This window comes from Filicampus tigris, chromosome 18, assembly GCF_054856515.1.
Source record: "Filicampus tigris isolate MCC_2025a chromosome 18, RoL_Ftig_1.0, whole genome shotgun sequence".
Lineage (NCBI taxonomy): Eukaryota > Metazoa > Chordata > Actinopteri > Syngnathiformes > Syngnathidae > Filicampus > Filicampus tigris.
In genome coordinates this window covers 9,463,262-9,482,321 of record NC_141234.1, presented here as the reverse complement: position 1 = coordinate 9,482,321, position 19,060 = coordinate 9,463,262, and the positions used below count along the sequence as shown (strand labels likewise).

General features: G+C 40.5%; 2 protein-coding genes across 3 annotated transcripts; both read left to right on the top strand.

Annotated features, from left to right (window-relative positions):
- The first annotated feature begins 755 nt into the window (after nt 1-755).
- LOC147132392 (sodium/hydrogen exchanger 3-like) lies at nt 756-11,861 on the top strand. 2 transcript variants are annotated; one of them, XM_086015383.1, is made up of 16 exons: nt 756-1,258; nt 5,913-6,215; nt 6,670-6,830; nt 7,695-7,773; nt 7,847-8,024; nt 8,102-8,322; nt 8,403-8,605; nt 8,686-8,775; nt 8,853-8,923; nt 8,998-9,127; nt 9,220-9,365; nt 9,471-9,594; nt 9,693-9,866; nt 10,021-10,075; nt 10,723-10,809; nt 10,882-11,861. In XM_086015383.1, the coding sequence occupies exons 1-16, from the start codon at nt 931-933 to the stop codon at nt 11,187-11,189; spliced, it is 2,658 nt and encodes an 885-aa protein (XP_085871509.1). In that variant the 5' UTR covers nt 756-930; the 3' UTR covers nt 11,190-11,861. The 2 variants fall into 2 exon arrangements, with proteins under 2 accessions (XP_085871509.1, XP_085871511.1); XM_086015385.1 differs by lacking the exon at nt 756-1,258 and adding an exon at nt 4,313-5,139.
- Nucleotides 11,732-19,054, top strand: LOC147132391 (sodium/hydrogen exchanger 3-like). The gene is made up of 17 exons (XM_086015187.1): nt 11,732-11,793; nt 12,832-12,869; nt 13,779-14,081; nt 14,203-14,363; nt 14,892-14,970; nt 15,073-15,250; nt 15,887-16,107; nt 16,187-16,389; nt 16,461-16,550; nt 16,634-16,704; nt 16,779-16,908; nt 17,323-17,468; nt 17,566-17,686; nt 17,783-17,953; nt 18,098-18,134; nt 18,203-18,289; nt 18,494-19,054. Exons 1-17 carry the CDS (start codon nt 11,732-11,734, stop codon nt 18,772-18,774), a joined length of 2,379 nt encoding a protein of 792 aa, XP_085871313.1. The 3' UTR covers nt 18,775-19,054.
- The last annotated feature ends 6 nt before the right edge of the window (nt 19,055-19,060 follow it).

Here is a 19,060-nt window from a genome sequence, read left to right as displayed (position 1 = left end):
AAGAAACAAATATTCAAATATTGACTTGAAACACCACCCTTTGTGGGAGGTTTTGTGTGTTTGATTTGTGTTTTGGAACATTGTAGTGCAATACTGGATTTCTGGGAAGACATGTCTTTTTATATATATATATATATATATATATATATATATATATATATATATATATATATATATATATATATATATATATTGGGCCCTTCCCGCTGGCCCGTTCCTTTACATTTTTATCATTCAGCCAGGAAGCTGTTAAACTCTACTTTCGGAGTAAATCAAAACATACTGCATATAAAATTGGAAGCCAAATGACACACATGTTTTATACATTATAAAAAGTGACCTGGTGGTGCATGTTTAGATTTCTCTCACAAACTGCCTTTTATTTTCCAATTTTTGGAGTTACAACCTCTAATTTTTACAAATCAAGCTACAGTTTGCTAAAAAAAAATAGACATGCAACAAATCTAACACATTAGAAAGAAAGAAGGGAATGCAGACATGTAGGCAACTTCAAAGTCCAATTTAAAATAGCAGTTGAAGTTATAGAGTAACTTAACAACTATAACATGAAGTAAAAGAAGCATATAAATTATCTATGGCAATAAAGGAGTGATGAGGGCATCGGATCATCTGTTGGATAAAGTGGACGAACTAGCTGAGCCAGGAAGAAAGTAGGAGGAGACAGACAAGCATCAAGATGGGCTGAGCCTCACCTGCTGTAAAAAAAAAAAAAAAAAAAAAAGCTGTATCCTTGACTGACTGTGGAGCCACAGGGGACGGCCACCGTGCTCATGACAGATAAAGATGTGGACCTATGCATGAGAGCAAAGTGAAAGACAGCTGAACGTCAAGCAGGAGACACAAGAGACAATAGACAGAACCTGTGCTTCATTTTCAAACTTGGTCTGAAGTTAAAACAATAAAAAAAGCATGGCAACTGTGCGGCGGATAACACTTTTATTTTGCATGTTATTGATGGTTTCGCAAGGACTGAGCCTGCCCAGCGTGGCCCGCTCCGAACACACTGGACATGAGAGTGAACCAAGCGGTGATCACGGAACGACCTCCTCGAGCGCACACACGGCAGGCAACGTGACCGACTCTGGTCATGATGTGGCGGGAGACGGTCATGGCGAGGGCGGCGGTCACGGTGGTGAGCCCATCACGACTCTACCTATCGTGTCCTGGAAGTGGAGCCATGTCTCTGTTCCGTACTTGGTGGCTCTGTGGATTCTGGTCTCCTGGATCTGCAAACTCAGTGAGTCCAGTTTCAAATGTTCATTGTGTGATGAAATGAGAACATTTTGAAAGCAGAAAGACACCAAAAAGAAGTGGTGAGAACAATAAACAAATACTAAATATTTTTATTTCAAATTTCAGCTCTTTGTACTTTACTTGAGCATTGTTTTGTCTATTTTTACTTTTACTCTCTATATTTGAAAAAAAAAGGGTCATTTATTTCCACTCCTTTGTCAAAACACTCATTACTTTTTTTAACCTTCGCACAAGATGACATGACAAACAGTAAAATAGACTTAAAGAGAGCGGCGTAAACTAAAGGTACAATGATTAATCGATCTCAGGTCAACTGTTTGTATGGGATACGATCCAATCCATTAATGATGACATTTCTGGAGATTCAAGACATTCCTCATTCATGGCCTTATTTAAGAGAGTTATTGCTGTGTTGTTGGTCCTGAAAATGATTTATGATGAATGTATTGTGTCAAAATTTGGCTTTCTTTTTTTCAACACATTGTTTTGATAAATCTGATTCCTACTGTGAGCTGTTTTAGTGTTTTGACCCTCTCATCAGGTAACCAAAATATTAGAAACACCTAGTGCCCCATTGCAAACTAATGCAATGTAATATGTTATAAAACTGCTTGCATCTTGTGATCAGTCATGATTTTGGTGTACACACAACAACATGAAAAGCACTGTGGACACTGTAAATGACCGCGCGTGCATGTGTGTCCATGTTTGTGTATGCTTCATGATACATAAATAAGGGGATGTGGTCTTCCTTGCGGAATATAAGGAAGGAATTGCAAATAAGGCGTTAAAAGAAGATAAAATCGTCCATCAAGGTGCAACATACTGTGTTGTTTTTCGATTGTATGATGGTACATATGTTTGTCATAGGATTGAGAACAAAGAACAAAACCTCGGAAATGAACTAAAGACTGCAGGTGACTATGAGTCACATTTTATTACAGTTTAACGAGTATGTATGGGTCTTCATTTGACCGCCTTCTCTTAAAAAAAAACAAACAAAAAAAACTACTTTATAGAAGAAGTATAATCGATGTAGTGTAAACCCAAACACCAACAATATGCGCACACCCTCATTGTTGACTTTAACTCACTCATCCTCCTGTGCTGAAATCTGGACAATGACGCCAATTTTCTCAGATCTTGTTTCCTGCTCGGGGGTTTACAAAGCTTGCTTTCTTTGGATCCTCACATTCTACTAATTTTTTTTTTTTTTTTTTTTAGTTTGCTTTACTGTATTGCTAATGACTTGTTTCCTGACAGTTAAAAGAGAGCATTTATCTGAAGAAATGCACAATGATGCTCTTTTCCGGTTCGTATGTGATAAGCGTCACCTTTGTCATTGATTATTTTGTTTTGAGCGGCCATCAAGCCTCCTGAACTATGTTCTACTTACCCACTAGCCCATTGATTGCTTTTGTTCTATCGCAGATAAGTCTCTCTTGGGGGCTTCCATCACTACCATCACCAAAACTGTAGCTGCCAAATGCCTATTTTGTTTTGCTCATTTGTGTTTTCTAAAACTTAAAGGCGTTATCTAGATCAGCAATCACGTTTACAAGCCACTTGTATTGCACGGCGTATCATTAATGACGACTTCAGCTGCCATTCCCACCGCACTTCACCTTTACCACATGTAACACGGTAACCCATCCAGGTAGCTTCTGTTACAGTCAAATCACCTTTATCTGATTTTACAATGCGCGAGCAAGCTCCATTTATAACTCGCTAAGCTGTCTAGGGAGCTGTAGCCATTTGAAAATGATTGATATGATCGAGGTAAAGGCCAGCCATTATTCTGGAGGATATATGATCTCATTAGTTGATAAGGCTGATGCTTGAGTGTGCACCCATTAGAAAACAGTTTGTGAGAGTCAAGCGTCACTAATGTTGCAATCAAAACATTATAGACATTTCTTTATGTGACGCTGTACAGTTCTGCATTACAGTCACAACAGTATTCGCTGCCGGACATTTTCAGACCCTCTTTTACCCTAACGTTTGAAAAATGTTGAAAAAAATATCAAGAAATTCCTGGGATTTAATGGCTGTACTGTGAAAAGACAAGTAAATTCGTCAATGGCAGTTAATGTGTTAAATGAAAAATTTTTCATTACGAAAAGGTTCAGGTGTATCCAATGCAATTTTACCACTATGATATAATCAAATGTTGGCTAATTTAACAGTAAATCTATATTATGTCATTTTACGTAAGGGTCTTAACTGGAGTTACACACCTGTGTGAGAGCTCATGTGTCAAATGATCAAACCTTTCTAACAAGGCTTTTGTGCCTTGTCCTGCTCAAACAGGACGGAACAGTTGGCCAAATAAAACCTCCAGTCATACGGACACGACTTGCTAGGATCAGCGCTTTGTGAATGAATACACTATGAACTGGTACATTCTATGTAAAGAAAAATGCAAAGGTCAGATGATGCAGCGTTGGCTAATATACATTTTGTCAGTGTAAAAGCACTGAAGTTTATTTCCCAATGTGTAATAAAAGAACAAAGCGGGACATTCGTGGATGGGTTTTTTTCCACTTTCAGCCCATAAATTTCTTATAGCCAGTTAGTTGTCGGTTGCGTTTTTCTTTTTTTTTTTTTCCGCATGCATGCCATTTCATAACCAAAATGTGGTACGAGTGCCACTTGCGGTACGTGGGCTCTTTCTAGTGGTTCGTCAAAGAATCACTGAATTAACATTTAAAACATGAAATAGAATCAAACATTAGAATGAAGCTTGTAGCTATGCAACATCTTATTTACACCTTGTTTTTTAATCCTGTGCAATACATTTTTTACTTTTCATGTATTGTGCATTTTTACTTAACTTTACTTCTTTACAAATAGCTGTTTTTCCCCCCCCACACATTTTCTTACGTCAACCGTTTAGCTCTAAAACATTTGCTAGCTATTGAATCGTGAGAATTGCTAATGCACATCACAAAATGGGTGCTCATGTTCGATATAACACTGTGACTTTTATGATTTTTTTTTTTTTAAGTTGGTCTTACAAATAGCACTTATTCTGCACATAACATCAAGGGAAGGCTTTAACTAAAGATTATGCAACAGCAGTGTCAATTATTACTCAACCCTAAGCTGCAAGATGAAGCAGTAGAAATGTAGCCAAACACATCCAGAGCTATTCATTGAACATCTATCAAATTGCCGGTAACACTTTACTTATCACTTAATCCTCCACTCTGAGAGTGGCGTGGAGTGTGTGATTGTGACACATATGAGGCCGAAAATGAGTGGCGGATGTTTCAAATGTGACTGAATAACTGGACACCTTTTCTGGACATCCGTTACACTCTGTTTAATTCAACTCTCGACCTCGGTCATAGAGGAGATGCTGAACATATAAAAAGGCTGAGTCCGGCGTTCCGCCCACTCCGTCGCCTGAGCACAGGAGGAAGAGGGGATCTCCGGCCACTTATAGAGATAGAAAAATTACAACTGACAATGACACAGATAGGTAAACAACATTGAATCACAAGGAAGAACTCTCATCAAGAAAAACTGGACAACAAGTGTGATCGATTTATCTCCTAGTTGACCTCCCTCACATCACAGCACTTTGTTTTCTCTGGAGAGACTTTTCTCACTATTTTCTTGTCCAAATGGGACCACATGGACATGCGCGCATCTGGCTTCTAGGGTCAATACTGTTGATTTGTTTCATCCCCGGGGTCACAGTGGAGAATGGGGACCATCGTAATTCCAGACCCAACGCAAGCGATCATGGCCACGCTTCCAGCATCACCGGGATACCCATCGTGTCTTTTAAGTGGCATCATGTGGAGGCACCTTATCTGATTGCGTTATGGGTCTTGGTTGCTTTTTTGTCCAAACTGGGTATGTAATAAAATAACATTCATTCATAGTTGATGCAAGAACATTCCTTAGTCAAAAACAATAATAAACGGCTATTTTCATCTCACTTAAAGTTACATTGTTTCCTCACTTGTTTGAAAAATTCTTATTTTTGATATACAAGCCTTGCTGAGTCCGACACTAATGAGAAGAATCTTGCAATTTTCAATTCAGTCTTTTAGGGCAGTTAGTCCGTCCAACAATACAATCTGATTAAATGTATTTCATTGTTTAGTCAGCAAGGAAGTTGCTAGCATTGGCAATCCACAACTCCCCCTAAAAAAAGCTTTCGAAAGCAATACCTTCATTCAACTGCTAATGAATGCAACCCCACAACACAAATCATCCCCACTGACATAAATCAACATTGTGAAATGTGCCTTCTTGACTGGTTCACTGGGCTTGATTATTAAGCCATAAAGTCAAGCGACCTTAACCAAACGTCTGTTTAGTGATGCAAAGACATTTCTGGGCATTTATATCCAGAGCCGCGAGGGTTAATGATATGCCAAGGACAAAAAGTTCAACAGTTGATCATTTGCAAATTTTGCAACCACATTCAAGTTTAAGTTTTATGATTTAGTTATTATGTTGAGTCTCAACCCTGTCAGCAAAAGGCTTTAAAATGAAAAAGTTGATTTGAACTGAGATTGTAGATAATTCCCTCTTTTCCCCAAAGAGAATTCCTTAACGGTATTTTTATTCATCTTGCTCCCATGAATCTAATTCTCTCACATTTCTTTGTGTTTCAACAGTAATTGAGGCCAACCATCATGTGACTAACATAATCCCAGAGAGTGCCTTGCTCATCTGCTTCGGCTTCATCCTCGGCGGCATGATCTGGGGTGCGGATAAGGTGCAGACCTTCAAGTTGACCCCGACCGTCTTCTTCTTCTACCTGCTGCCTCAAATCATCCTGGATGCGGGCTACTTCATGCCAAATAAGCTCTTCTTCAGCAACATGGGGACCATCCTGGTCTACGCTATTATTGGGACCTGCTGGAACGCTGCTAGCGTGGGGCTCTCGCTTTGGGGCTGTCACAAGGGAGGAGCCATGGGTAAGAAGTGGCGAACCCCGAGTATGAACATACTGTCATTGAATACGTGGGGAACATTTTTATCAGAATAAAGATGGAGCCTATCCTGGCTAACATTGGAAGAGAGGCACCGTGGACTAGTTGCCAACCAATCACAGGGCACATACACGACAACCATTCACACTTTCACTCACACCTAAGGACGAGTTAGTGTCTTCATTTAACTTAGCACGCATGTTTTTAGAATGTGCAATGAAGATGTAGTATCCGCAGAACATACAGGTGGTTAGAAAGTTCACAAAATGTCGCGTATACACAGACATACAGTATATATAGTATATATGCAGATCAAAGTTCTAGCGTTAGTCTAATGAATAACTCCAAACTGAGCCCAAGTGTTGATTAAAGTCCAACTGCAAATAAAAATATTGTTTTGTGACTGCAAAGTTACAATCTGTCTTCTGACCTTATGCAGGTGATCTGGACATCGGCCTGCTGCAGTACCTTCTTTTCGGCAGTCTGATTGCTGCCGTGGACCCGGTGGCTGTCCTTGCTGTGTTTGAACAGGTCCATGTCAATGAGGTCCTCTTCATCCTGGTGTTTGGAGAGTCACTGCTCAACGATGGCGTGACAGTGGTTCGTATTCTCCGTTCTACTATGACTGCTGTTGAACGGGACAATATTCCAAATTGTGATGAAAAAGACAATTCTGTCCACTTCTTTAAGTGCTGTACGAATGCGTGATGGGAGTAGAATTTTGGTCTACTCTGCTAGCACACATACTATCATGAACTCAATGAACCATTCCAATGTGGCCACAGCAGAAATGACCTGCAATAAAATCATAAAGAACTCAGACACATCTCGTAACAGTCGCATCTTGCAAAACTCTCAACCCTTATTCCAAACATTTGTATCATTAACAATGTGCGCTCTTTTCAGGCAGACAAGTTTGTACCACAAAAAAACTGTAATTCCACTATTACTGTACTCCTGAAAAATGTGGCGAGCCACAAGGCTCTATGCTTACACCCTTGTTCTTGCTTGGCCAGATAATTTATCACCTTTTTGGGAAGACAAAAGTTTGTACCCCTACACGATTGTAATTCCACTACTTGTGAAAAATGTGGTGTGCCACAAGGCTCTATGCTCACATCCTTGTTCTTGCTTGGCCAGATAATTTGTCATCTTTTCGGGAAGACAAGAGTAATTCCACTACTCGTGAAAAATGTGGTGTGTCACAAGGTTCTATGCTTACACCCTTGTTCTTGCTTGGCCAGATAATATATCATCTTTTTGGGAAGACAAAAGTTTGTACCCCTGCACGACTGTAATTCCACTACTTGTGAAAAATGTGGCGTGCCACAAGGCTCTATGCTTACACCCTTGTTCTTTCTTGGCCAGACAATTTGTAGTGTAGTCCTGTATCTTATCTAGCACCAATAAACCACATGACCTCCCCAACAATCAAAAATGAATAATTCTCCCTCTCTACTTTAGGTGCTCTTCAATGTATTTGATTCATTTGTCTCCCTGGGAGGATCCCAAATTGATGCTGTGGAGATAATCAAAGGGATAAGTAAGTAGTCTTCATAATATGACGTGAGAATAACCTAAAATATTTGAAACAAATGTTCTCCCTTTGTCTCCAGTTTCCTTCTTTGTGGTGGCATTTGGCGGCTCCCTACTTGGCATGGTGTTCGGTTTGCTGCTCTCTCTTCTAACCAGATGCACGAAAAATATTCAGATCATTGAGGCAGGCTTCATTTTTGTGTTGGGGTACCTCTCCTACCTCACTGCTGAGATGCTCTCCCTTTCTGCCATTCTTGCGTAAGTGCTCTTAAAAGAACATTCTCAGATTTTGTCAAAAAGTCTGTTTCTAAATCTGTTCTGCTTCCTCCCACTAGAATTGTCTTCTGTGGCGTCAGCTGCCAAAAATACATCAACGCAAACATGGACGAAAGGTCCGTCACCACGGTCAGATATGCCATGAAGGTGATCGCCAACGGCTCCGAAACCATCATTTTTGTTTTCCTCGGAATCTCTGCCGTTGATAAGACGTTATGGGTGTGGAACACGGGATTTGTTCTCCTCACACTCCTCTTCATCTTCGTATATCGTTTCATCGGTAAGATTTTAGTTGTTTTTTAAGTGACATTTCTCAATGTGAATGTAATAGCTCAAGACTCGTTATGCTATACACAACAGGTGTTTTTTTCCTAACCTGGATCATGAACAAATTCCGGCTGGTGCCCTTGGAGGTCATCGATCAGATTATCATGAGCTATGGTGGCCTTCGAGGGGCAGTTGCCTATGGCCTGGCAGTGATGCTAGATAAAACCAAGATTAAGGAGAAGAATTTAATGGTGTCCACGACTCTGATTGTAGTTTATTTCACTGTCATCCTTCAGGTAATTATTTCGTCTCTCCAAAAAGACTTTTGCCAAAGCTATTATTATGACAACGCTGATTTTCTATCTTTGGGTTGCAGGGAGTAACTATGAAACCTCTTGTCACTTGGCTCAAAGTAAAGAGAGCTGCAGTGTGCGACATCACACTTATCGAAAAAGTGCAGAACAAGGTGAATTTAAGAAAGCGTCTATTTTTCGCACCTTTGTTGAAATGAACCGCAAAGTCTTAAAGAATTTCTATTTGTAGGTCTTTGATCACATGCTCGTCGCCATTGAAGATATATCCGGGCAAATTGGACATAACTACATGAGAGACAAGTATGACAACCCTTTTTTGTTCACATTTGACATTTTAACTGAATTAAGTTAGGATGTTTTTGCTTTCTGTGAAGGTGGAGTCATTTTGAAGAGAAATGGATGTCCAGAGTTTTTATGAAGCCATCCGCAAGGAAGAATCGTGACTATGTCTTCAATGTTTTCCATAAGTTGAACCTCAAGGACGCCATGAGCTACGTGGCTGAGGTGGGTGATCGAAACGGCGTCTAATTTTTGTTGTTGTTAACCACATAAACGACGAGCAAACGTTCAAAATGAGGATCCTGCCTTTTGTGCAGGGTGAACGAAGGGGCTCTCTCGAGTTCATCCGCAACGAATCGGCCTTTATTGACTTCAAGAAGAAGTACGGCGAAAAATTCTCAGAGGTGATGCCGGACATCATGGCTGACATGGCAGATGATCGTGGTACAATGTCCTCTATGGGGTGAGCAGAACTTTGTGATAGACTGGCAATGTGGAATGATCAATTCCAAGTCAAGCTTTACCCTTGTATGTAAAAGGACATAGCAATTATGGTTTACCTTGATAGACGAGACCCCGTGCCATCAGTGAGCTTGGAAATGCACGAGCAGACCATAAAAGGCGTGAGGGAAGCAGAGGACGTCAACAGCCACCATCTGCTGCAGCAACACTTGTACAAAGGCAGGAAACAGGTAGCGTGTTCTCTTATACGCACTAAACAGCAGGTCAAGCTTTTAGACGGAGAACCAACTGTGGACTGAGTGACTGACGTCCATTTTCAAAATCCTAGCACCGGCACAGGTACAGCCGGAGTCATTTTGAGGTCAACAAAGATGAAAATGAGGTGCAAGAGATCTTCCAGAGGACCATGAGAAGCCGCTTGGAGTCGTTCAAGTCAGCAAAGATGGGTGTTGCTCCGCCAAAGACGATAACTAAACACCAAAAGAAAGACCAGCAACAAAAGGTCAAATAGGATTGTGTCACTAAGCATATCTTTACTACTTGCTCTATATAGTGGCGGGCTGTACATTTGGCAACTGTTGATAACAAATTACGACGAATTGCTGGCCTGGCTCATCGCTGGCTGTATGTAAATAACTACTTTTCCTATATTGCAGGTATCATCCAGAAAATCAACAGATAAAAGTAAAAGCTACCATTCTGGTGATGAAGGTTGGTATCAGAACTCCACACAACAACAAAAATTACAGAGTTAACGTCATGTGTATTTTCTAGTGCTGTCAAACGATTCGTTTTTTAAAACTAATTAATCAAAAACATTTCCATAATTGATCGTTAATAATTAATAATATATTAATTACATAATTAATCGTATTTTTCAACTACAATTTTTTTTTACCATGCTTGGAACCGATATTTATTTGAGTAAAATCTATGAATTAATGTGGGAAAAAAAAGGATATTTTGATGCAAAAACTGTTCTAATATTTTTCTTTGATCCTTGAATACGATTCTTTTCCTGTAAAATACAACAATTGAACAATACACCGACGACGTACAACTAATATGGTATTTGAATTTGGCTTTGCAAAGTGTGCACATTATTTTGGATTTGTCCAATGAGCTGTCGAGCAACTTTTTAAAGTAAAACTATGTCAAAGTCTGTCTTTGCGACAGTGACTCTCCTCTAAGTTTGGCTGCACAGTGGACAGAGGTCAGCTGCTATAGGAAGTAAAAAGAGTTAACTGAGTTAATTTTTTTTTAGTGCGTTATAAAATTGTAATTAATCTCCATAGTTAATGCTTTAACTTTGACAGCCTAGTATTTCCTCATGACATTTATAACATCTTTTGTTCTAGATTTTGAGTTCTCCGAGGGAGACAGCGCATCTGGCTATGAAGCATCAGGAGATTCACTCGCCATGAGGGTCGCCTACAGAGTTGGAGGTAAAATGAATCCATCATCTCAATTGCTTATTCATTCCCTGACTTGTAAACATCCATTTTCTCATTCTCCAGCTGGAATTGAGAATCCAGCCTTTATGCCAGAGATGGACTACATGGCGCCCATGCAGATCCCGCCATGGTTAGCGGAGGCCGAGCTGGATAGCAGCATGGTGGCCCCCTCGCAGAGGGCCCAAGTGAGGCTGCCGTGGACACCCGGCAACCTGCGACGTCTCGCCCCGCTACGTATCAGCACTCGTTCCACAGACTCCTTCATGCAAGCAGACGCACCTGCCACACAAGAGAGGGACGAAGAGGAGTTTCCGCCACCATTAACGCCGCCGCCGCCGCCACCTTCTGACAGACACGGGGGTCACATGTAACCTTCCTCCTCATCTCCTTTAACTTGGCTGCCAAAGACACAGAACATTACCTCAGACTTTGCACTGTCTCCTCTAGAAATATTGTCAAGGGAATGTGTTTTTTTTTCAGTGAGACTGGTTAAACTAAACCCCTTTATAACCTTTGTTCTCTTGACACTATGTAGCTTCATCTTCACCATTTGCTAAACATGCGAGGAAGATGACATGTTATATTCCTAACATGTTGGACATTATAGTATCCAGAGTATCAGGTGCAAAATGCAACAGGGCATCTTGACCAAATTGTAAAGAGATTTTTTTCAAGGTATGTAGTATGTACAGGTTTTTATTTATGAAGATAATCCATTCAATTAAAGTGTTGTGAAGACCACAGTGTAGCATTAAATAAAAAATTTTAATCTCTATTGTCGTTCAACACAACAACCCTTGAATCTGTAAATTTGTGACTGAACTGAGATCATCCAAAATTATTTAAGTATTTATACTTGTGGTGAAAAAACTGTTGGTATGCAGTGACATTTTTGTAATGTAAAATATTCAACATGGCTCAAAAAAGGTTGTGGAATACTGGTCAAGTGTACACTAAGGAGTTTTACCCTGAAAAGTAAGATCAGGTCATCATATAACTGGGTCTTGAAAGGTATTATGAAAATAAAGTTATTATTATTATTATTATTATTATTATTATTATTATTATTATTGTTATTATCATTGTTGTTGTTCATATTATTATTATTATTATCATTCTTGCCATTTATACGTTTTCACCACTAAGAGGAGGCAGAGGGCAACCCTTATCTCGGGCGATTTTTGATTAACCTAAAAACACATTTGATTATAATAACCCTGATTTATTGACTAAACCGTGAGTTTAAATCCCGATTCCAACATTCATTATTCAGACTACCGGGTGGCATTACGACAAATTACATTGAAATTGGCCGGCTATCTGTACGTGACGTCATGATAATATTACGTCGGCACACGAACATTAAAGTGCTTTTACGTTTAAAGGACTACGTGATTCCACTCCCGGACATTTACTCCATAGCCCAACAACAAGGGATACAAACTCACAGTTAGTGGAGTAAAGATGAAAACGAAAGGAGGTATAAGCAAGAGTAATAAGGAAGAACTTGGCATAAGCCAAAGAAAGTTTTAACTTATTGTCTGACTCCATACATCTGGGGTTCAAGGCAAAAGGAGTGTCTTTCTATTTGTTGCCTCCCAGTATTGAACTGGTCAAATGCAACCATGTGGATTTGCATACATTTGGCTCCTTTGCTCAATGTTGCTGATTTCTGTGGTCCTTGGGTCCGTGAATGAGGATGAAAAACCAAGGCATCAAAATTCCAGGAACCAAACAAGTGGGAATGGCAGCAGGATAGCGATTGTGTCCTTTAGGTGGGAACATGTGGAGGGCCCTTATGTAGTTGCAGTCGGGGTACTATTGGCATTTTTGTCCAAACTAGGTAAGTAAACATTTGGTAATATTGTCATTTCTTTTAAAACCAATTGATCTGTGATACTTCTTTGCTGGCCTAAACCCGATCAGAAGCACTCACATACATTTATAAACTTAATTCTAACATTTGTTCCATGAAACTATTCATTTATCACCAATATTGTCTTATTTTTGTAGCGTTCCTCTAGGCTGCACTGCTGCCAGTAAGTGTAAGTGTAAGTAAGTGTGTTAAATTTCTTCATTTATTTTAGTTCAATCAATTTTTAGCCTCTATTCGCTGCCATGTATCGAATCCAAATCAGTAGGGCTGGCCGACATAATTTAAACTATATCGGCCATGGGACTGTTTCTATAATAATAATAATAATAATAATAATAATAATAGGAATAATAATATTACATTGAATTTTTCATGGACTTTTACATTTCAGAGAAATCTCAACATGCTAGATGTGCTATCTAGCCACTCAGATTTCAAGTTCATCTCACATGGGCCAGCCAGCTGGCCCACTATATCGTCAGCATTTTTCCGTCCTCTGATTGGTTGCGTCAGAACAAGCCAATTTCAGATAAAAACCCATATGTGTGCGCCAATGTGCATATGAATACATTTAAATGAGTGTGCAGTTTCAAACCTGCTAGCAAGATTTAAATGTAGCCTCACTGTAATCAAAGCGTCTGACCAAAGCCGCACTCCTCACTGACTTAAATGAGCGCATTTTCATAAACAGGGCCATTCATAATGGCATGCAATTATGAATATGCATAGTTGTACTCACAGCGAAGCTTCAAAAATGGCAGCGCTAGAATTACTAACCTAGCATTATTATCGGAAACCTGCTGGCATTAGCCACGACTGCTATGTTGGAAGCATTATTTGATTAATTGAAATGAGGGATATACTGTACTTTTTTTTTTCTCCAGAGGTGGATATTCCAAAATTGTTTCAGCAAAGATCCTGAAACCCAAACGACCCTTGACTGGCTAATTAGTTGTAGCTTTTGTCAATGTTATTAGCTATACTTTGAATTACTCCAGATGAAGTGCGTTTCATATTTTTAGCACCAGGTCATCTGAGTTCTTCATCGCGACATTTCAAAGTATTGAACTGTGTTTCTCCGCAGTGATCGAGGCTAACCATCATGTGACCTCCTTAATCCCAGAGAGCGCCCTGCTCATTTGCTTCGGCTTCATCCTGGGTGTCATCATCTGGGGTTCAGACAAAGTGCACCTCTTCAAACTGACCCCGACCGTTTTCTTCTTATACCTGCTTCCTCAAATCGTTCTAGATGCAGGCTATTTTATGCCTAACAAGCTGTTCTTCAGAAACATCGGAACCATTCTGGTCTATGCCGTCATTGGGACCTTGTGGAATACTGTCAGCTTGGGGTTCACCCTGTGGGGCTGTCAGAAGGGAGGAGCCATGGGTAAGACGAGAGGATGTTAGGTTCACAGTATGAATGCGGGGCTGCTTTGAAGGTCGTTAAATCGATGAGTTTCTAATTCACGCTGCTGCTTACTTACAATTTAATTAAATCAATTTTGCAGGTGACTTGGACTTGGCCTTGCTACATTATCTTTTGTTCAGCTGCGTGATCGCTGCTGTGGACCCAGTGGCTGTTTTTTCCGTGTTTGAAGAGGTCCACGTCAATGAGGTCCTTTTCATTCTGGTGTTTGGAGAGTCACTCGTCAATGATGGCATGACAGTGGTGAGTAGGCTTCAGTAGTGAATGGCGCTTTGATAACTAAATGGGAAATTTTCTATACAATAATATGTTGTAGTAAAACCACCTGTTTTTTGGCAGCGGCCATTTTGCCATTTTCTGTCAACTGAAAATGACACCACAGTTGCTCAGGGCTTAGGTAACAACCAATCATGGCTCAGCTTCAGAAAACAAGCGATTGGTTGTTACCTGAGCAACTGTGATGTCATTTTCAGTCGACAGAAGTGACAAAATGGCCGCCACCCTGAGATTTTGCTGCTTAACTCATATTTCACAAACACAATATCAATCAGAATGCTGTGTTTGGACTAGTGGAGGCGCATAGAATATAATATTGTAAAGAACATTTTTGCCTTGACGTCCTTTAAGACTGAAATGGAAGCGTACTCTCCAATATGTGATGGTCAATTTTCCTTAAATGAACAGTAAATAAAAAAATATTAGTTATGTATTGGATTTACCGCATAATGAAAATTGAAGCAATTGCTCGTTGTGTTGTGCTGTGTATTGTAGATGCTCTTCAATACCATTGAGGCATTTATTCGCCAGGACAAACCCTTCATTGATTTTTGGGATATATTCAGCGCAATAGGTAAGGAGTGAAAATGAGTGTTTAAGGCCACCCAGAGGCAAAACATGGCTCTACATGAAGTAATGTACGCCTGTGTAAGATTTCCTCTCTTGTTGTGTCCAGTTTCCTTTTTTTTGGTGGCAGTTGGTGGCTCCCTCCTCGGTCTAGTGTTTGGTTTGATACTCTCTCTTCTGACCAGATACACAAGAAGCATCCAGATCATTGAGCCAGGCTTCATCTTTGTGGTGGGGTACCTCTCCTACCTCACTGCTGAGATGTTGTCCCTTTCTGCCATCCTTTCGTGAGTCTTCTTCTGAGTCTGTTGTCATGCTTCCTTCCGTATGCCATGCCTATTATCTATCTACTGTATCATGAATATGGCCTAAAGCAGTGTTTTTCAAACTTTTTTGAGTCAAGGCACATTGATTTCATTGAAAGAATCCCGCGGCACACCACTAGCTGAATTTGTGGGGGTGAAAAAGCTTATTTTAGCAATATAAGTGTTGTTTATATAAGCACTTTTTAACATTGAAGAATGACGTTATATTATAACGTCTTGAATAGGAATTAAATAAACACAAAGAAAAAAGTATTTTATAATGTTTCATATTGATACTTAGTGTGAAACATGGGCCTGTTTGGATAAACATGCGACACTAATTTGACTAACAAAGACAATCACCTACCTGCTGCTGCTGCTGCCACCCGCTGGTATGGAAGAGTACTACAATGTAGTAAAGTCATGATTACGCTGCCAGGCGCTAGACCGCAGAAATTTGATAATTTCCCACGGCACAACTGACAATATCTCGTGTGCCGCGGCACAGAGTTTGAAAAACACTGGCCCAAAGAACACCATTAAGGTTCTGGCAAATGATTATGAGGATCGTAAATCAAGCATTTATTTGCTTCTCTCACTTGGGTTTTATCACTGCAGGACTGTTTGTTGTGGCGTGTCCTGCAAAAAGTACATCAACGCAAACATGGACGAAAGGTCCGTCACAACAGTCAGATATGCCATGAAGGTGCTCGCCAACGGCTCCGAAACCATCATCTTTGTTTTCCTCGGAATCTCAGCCGTGGATAAGACGTTATGGGTGTGGAACACGGGCTTTGTTCTCATCACACTCCTCTTCATCTTTGTTTATCGCTTCATTGGTGAGATTCGGTCCGGTTTTAGAGGAAAATTATAATTTTTTACAAAACCGAGTGAGATTGTGTTTGCTGTGTACAACAGGAGTCTTTTTCCTAACCTGGATCATGAACAGATTCCGTCTGATCCAATTGGAGGTCATCGATCAGATTATTATGAGCTATGGTGGCCTGCGAGGGGCGGTTGCCTACGGCCTGGCAGTGATGCTGGATGAGGACATGATTAAGGAGAAGAATTTAATGGTCTCCACGACTCTGATTGTAGTTTTTTTCACTGTCATCCTTCAGGTAGTTTATGGTTTGTGGGGGGGGTCTTAGGTCAGCTGATGTGGCTCAGTGTTTCAATTTACTGGTTGCAGGGACTGACGCTGAAACCTCTTGTCACCTGTCTGAAAGTAAAGAGGGCTTCAGAGGCTGAGCACACTCTCATAGAAACAGTGCAGAATAAGGTGAAGTTAAAAAAAAAAAAAAAGGTTCACATTTACAGTCTTTATTACAACAGTGGACCTGCACCATCCTTTGTTTTATTAAGGTCTTTGATCACATGCTGGTTGCAATTGAAGATATAGCTGGACAGTTTGGTCACAACTACATGATGGACAAGTATGTGGAATCATTTTTCAAAATCGAAAACGTATGGGTTTGAACGGATGCTATAAACTTTACTTGCTGGGCAGGTGGAATCATTTTGAAGAGAAGTGGGTGGCGCCAATTTTGATGAAGCCATCGGCAAGGAAGAACCGCGACTACGTCTTCAAAGTTTTTCATCGGCTCAACCTCAAGGATGCTATAAGCTACGTGACCGAGGTGAGTGCAGTACGCAATACAGACATTGCAAATTCACCTATTCGCAGATTTTTGCCATTCATAGCTTTGAAATGCATTTTTTTTTTTTTCATGGCAAAATACTTTTTACAGAATGTTGACAGTAATTTACCTGAGAATCTACAGTGACATAAAGAGGAAATACAATTTTTAGCAGGCACATCTGTATTTTTTTTTTTTTTTTTTACATTTTGACACAAAGTTAAAAATCACTTTTATGCTATTGGGCCAAAGATATTTTAAATTACAGTGCCCGGTTAGGTGATCAAAGAATTTTTCTATTCACATTTCTCTGTTCTCAGGGCTCTGTCCCTGGCCCCCTTGAGTATCACACATCACGATTTAATAATAAAATGGAGCGAAAGGGTTTTAATAGTCTCCTTACTTTGTATGCAGGGTGAACGCAACGGCTCTTTGGGGCTGATTCGGAATCAATCTGGAGTTATTGAATTCGAGAAACGGTTTGCGCAAAAATCTTCTGAAGTGATGCCTGACATCATGGCTGACATGGGAGACGATCGCGGCGCAGTGTCCACTTTAGGGTGAGTCAAACCTCCAGCCACAATATATAGTTATGTTAAAAAAAAACAAAAAAAAAACGACCTTCCCATTTTCATTCTCAACATTTCACCGAAGCAGAAGAGAACCTTGGCCTTCGGTGAGCTTGGAAATGCATGAGCAGTCCCTCAAGGGTGCGAAGCAAACAGAAGACATCAGTCACCACCTGCTGCAACAACACTTGTACAAAGGCAGGAAACAGGTAGAATAGTCGGTTGCATGCTTATTAAAAGCAAACTGAAACACAGAATATGAGGGTATTCTAATTCCTCCCTCCTGTGTGTTTTCTCTGTCCCAGCACCGGCATAGATATAGCAGGAGCTACATTGAGGTCAACAAAGACAAAAAAGAGGCGCAGGAGATCTTCCAGAGGACGATGAGAAATCGTTTGGAGTCTTTTAAGTCAACAAAGATGGGCGTTGCTCCAAAGACAGTAGCAAAGTACCCCAAAAAACTCCACGACCATAAGGTCAAGCTTGATGATTTCCTTTTACATCACATGCCTTTCCTACACGGCTAAAACATTTTGCATCTTACGAAACTTTTGAGTTAAATTGCGACATGGGTATAATAAACCCTGGGCTTGTATTTAATTTAGCTTTTCCTCTTGTAGATGTCAACTGGAAAACTGTATCGTTATGGTAACGAAGGTAAGGAGCTATGCGCCTAAATTGATGAATACATTTTATAATGACACTTATGTTGATTTTTTTTCTAGAGCCTGATATAGTAGAGGAGGACAGCACCTCCAGCTATGAGGCATCGGATGATTCACTCACCATGAAGGTGCTCCGGAAAGCAGAAGGTAAAATTCATCTTAGATGTTTTGAGTTCAGCTCGGGAAAAACGGGAGCAAAAACAGTCATGTTGCATTTCTATTTTTGTTGAGTCTGTAGATGCTGAATTAGTACTTGTACTTTTACCAGTTTTAAATCACTATTAGTACTACTGCTTAAATACGGTGCGCGAGTACTTTTACTAACATGTTTTTTTTTTTTTTTCCATTTAGTTGAAAATGAGAAACCAGCATTCATTATGGAAATGGAGTCCGAAGCATCAACGCTGACCCCACCCTGGTTGTCAGGGACGGAGGCCGATAGCAACGCAGCAGCTCCGTCCGAGAGGGCTCGGGAACGACTGCCGTGTACGCCCAGCAGTGTGCGCCGCCTCTCACCCGACACGGACTCTGTCATGCCGGCTGATGCACCAGACGCGGCAAACAGCAGCGACGAAGAACATCTCTCGCCACCATTAACGCCGCCGCCGGCGCCATCGCCGCCTTCTGATTGACAATGGTCAGCAGTGCTTGACATGAACTTTTTTGCTCACCAGTCACTGTGGCTAGTGGTTTCCCAGAGTTTCTATCCACTTAGCATTTTCACGAGCCACAGTTGTGTTGTTGGATAAAAGGGGTTATGCACAACCAACTTCCACATTTGGTCAAACAAAGCACTTGGGGAAACGACATGTCGTGAAGTTATTCTCCTTTCTGACTGGTTCAGTGATCTGAGTATGTTGGCCAGTATCACTTGAGGCTGACTCGGAGAAGGGATCACAATAAATGCACTTGGACAAA

Bases quoted from the DNA above. Each gene is read 5' to 3' on its own strand.
- LOC147132392 (XM_086015383.1), top strand. From the start codon at position 931: ATGGCAACTGTGCGGCGGATAACACTTTTATTTTGCATGTTATTGATG. The intron at 6,831-7,694 runs GTTCGTATTCTC...TCTCTACTTTAG, and splicing joins TCAACGATGGCGTGACAGTG to GTGCTCTTCAATGTATTTGA. The intron at 8,924-8,997 runs GTATGACAACCC...CTTTCTGTGAAG, and splicing joins CATAACTACATGAGAGACAA to GTGGAGTCATTTTGAAGAGA.
- LOC147132391 (XM_086015187.1), top strand. From the start codon at position 11,732: ATGGCTCAAAAAAGGTTGTGGAATACTGGTCAAGTGTACACTAAGGAG. The intron at 16,551-16,633 runs GTGAAGTTAAAA...TGTTTTATTAAG, and splicing joins TAGAAACAGTGCAGAATAAG to GTCTTTGATCACATGCTGGT. The intron at 17,954-18,097 runs GTCAAGCTTGAT...TTCCTCTTGTAG, and splicing joins AAAAACTCCACGACCATAAG to ATGTCAACTGGAAAACTGTA.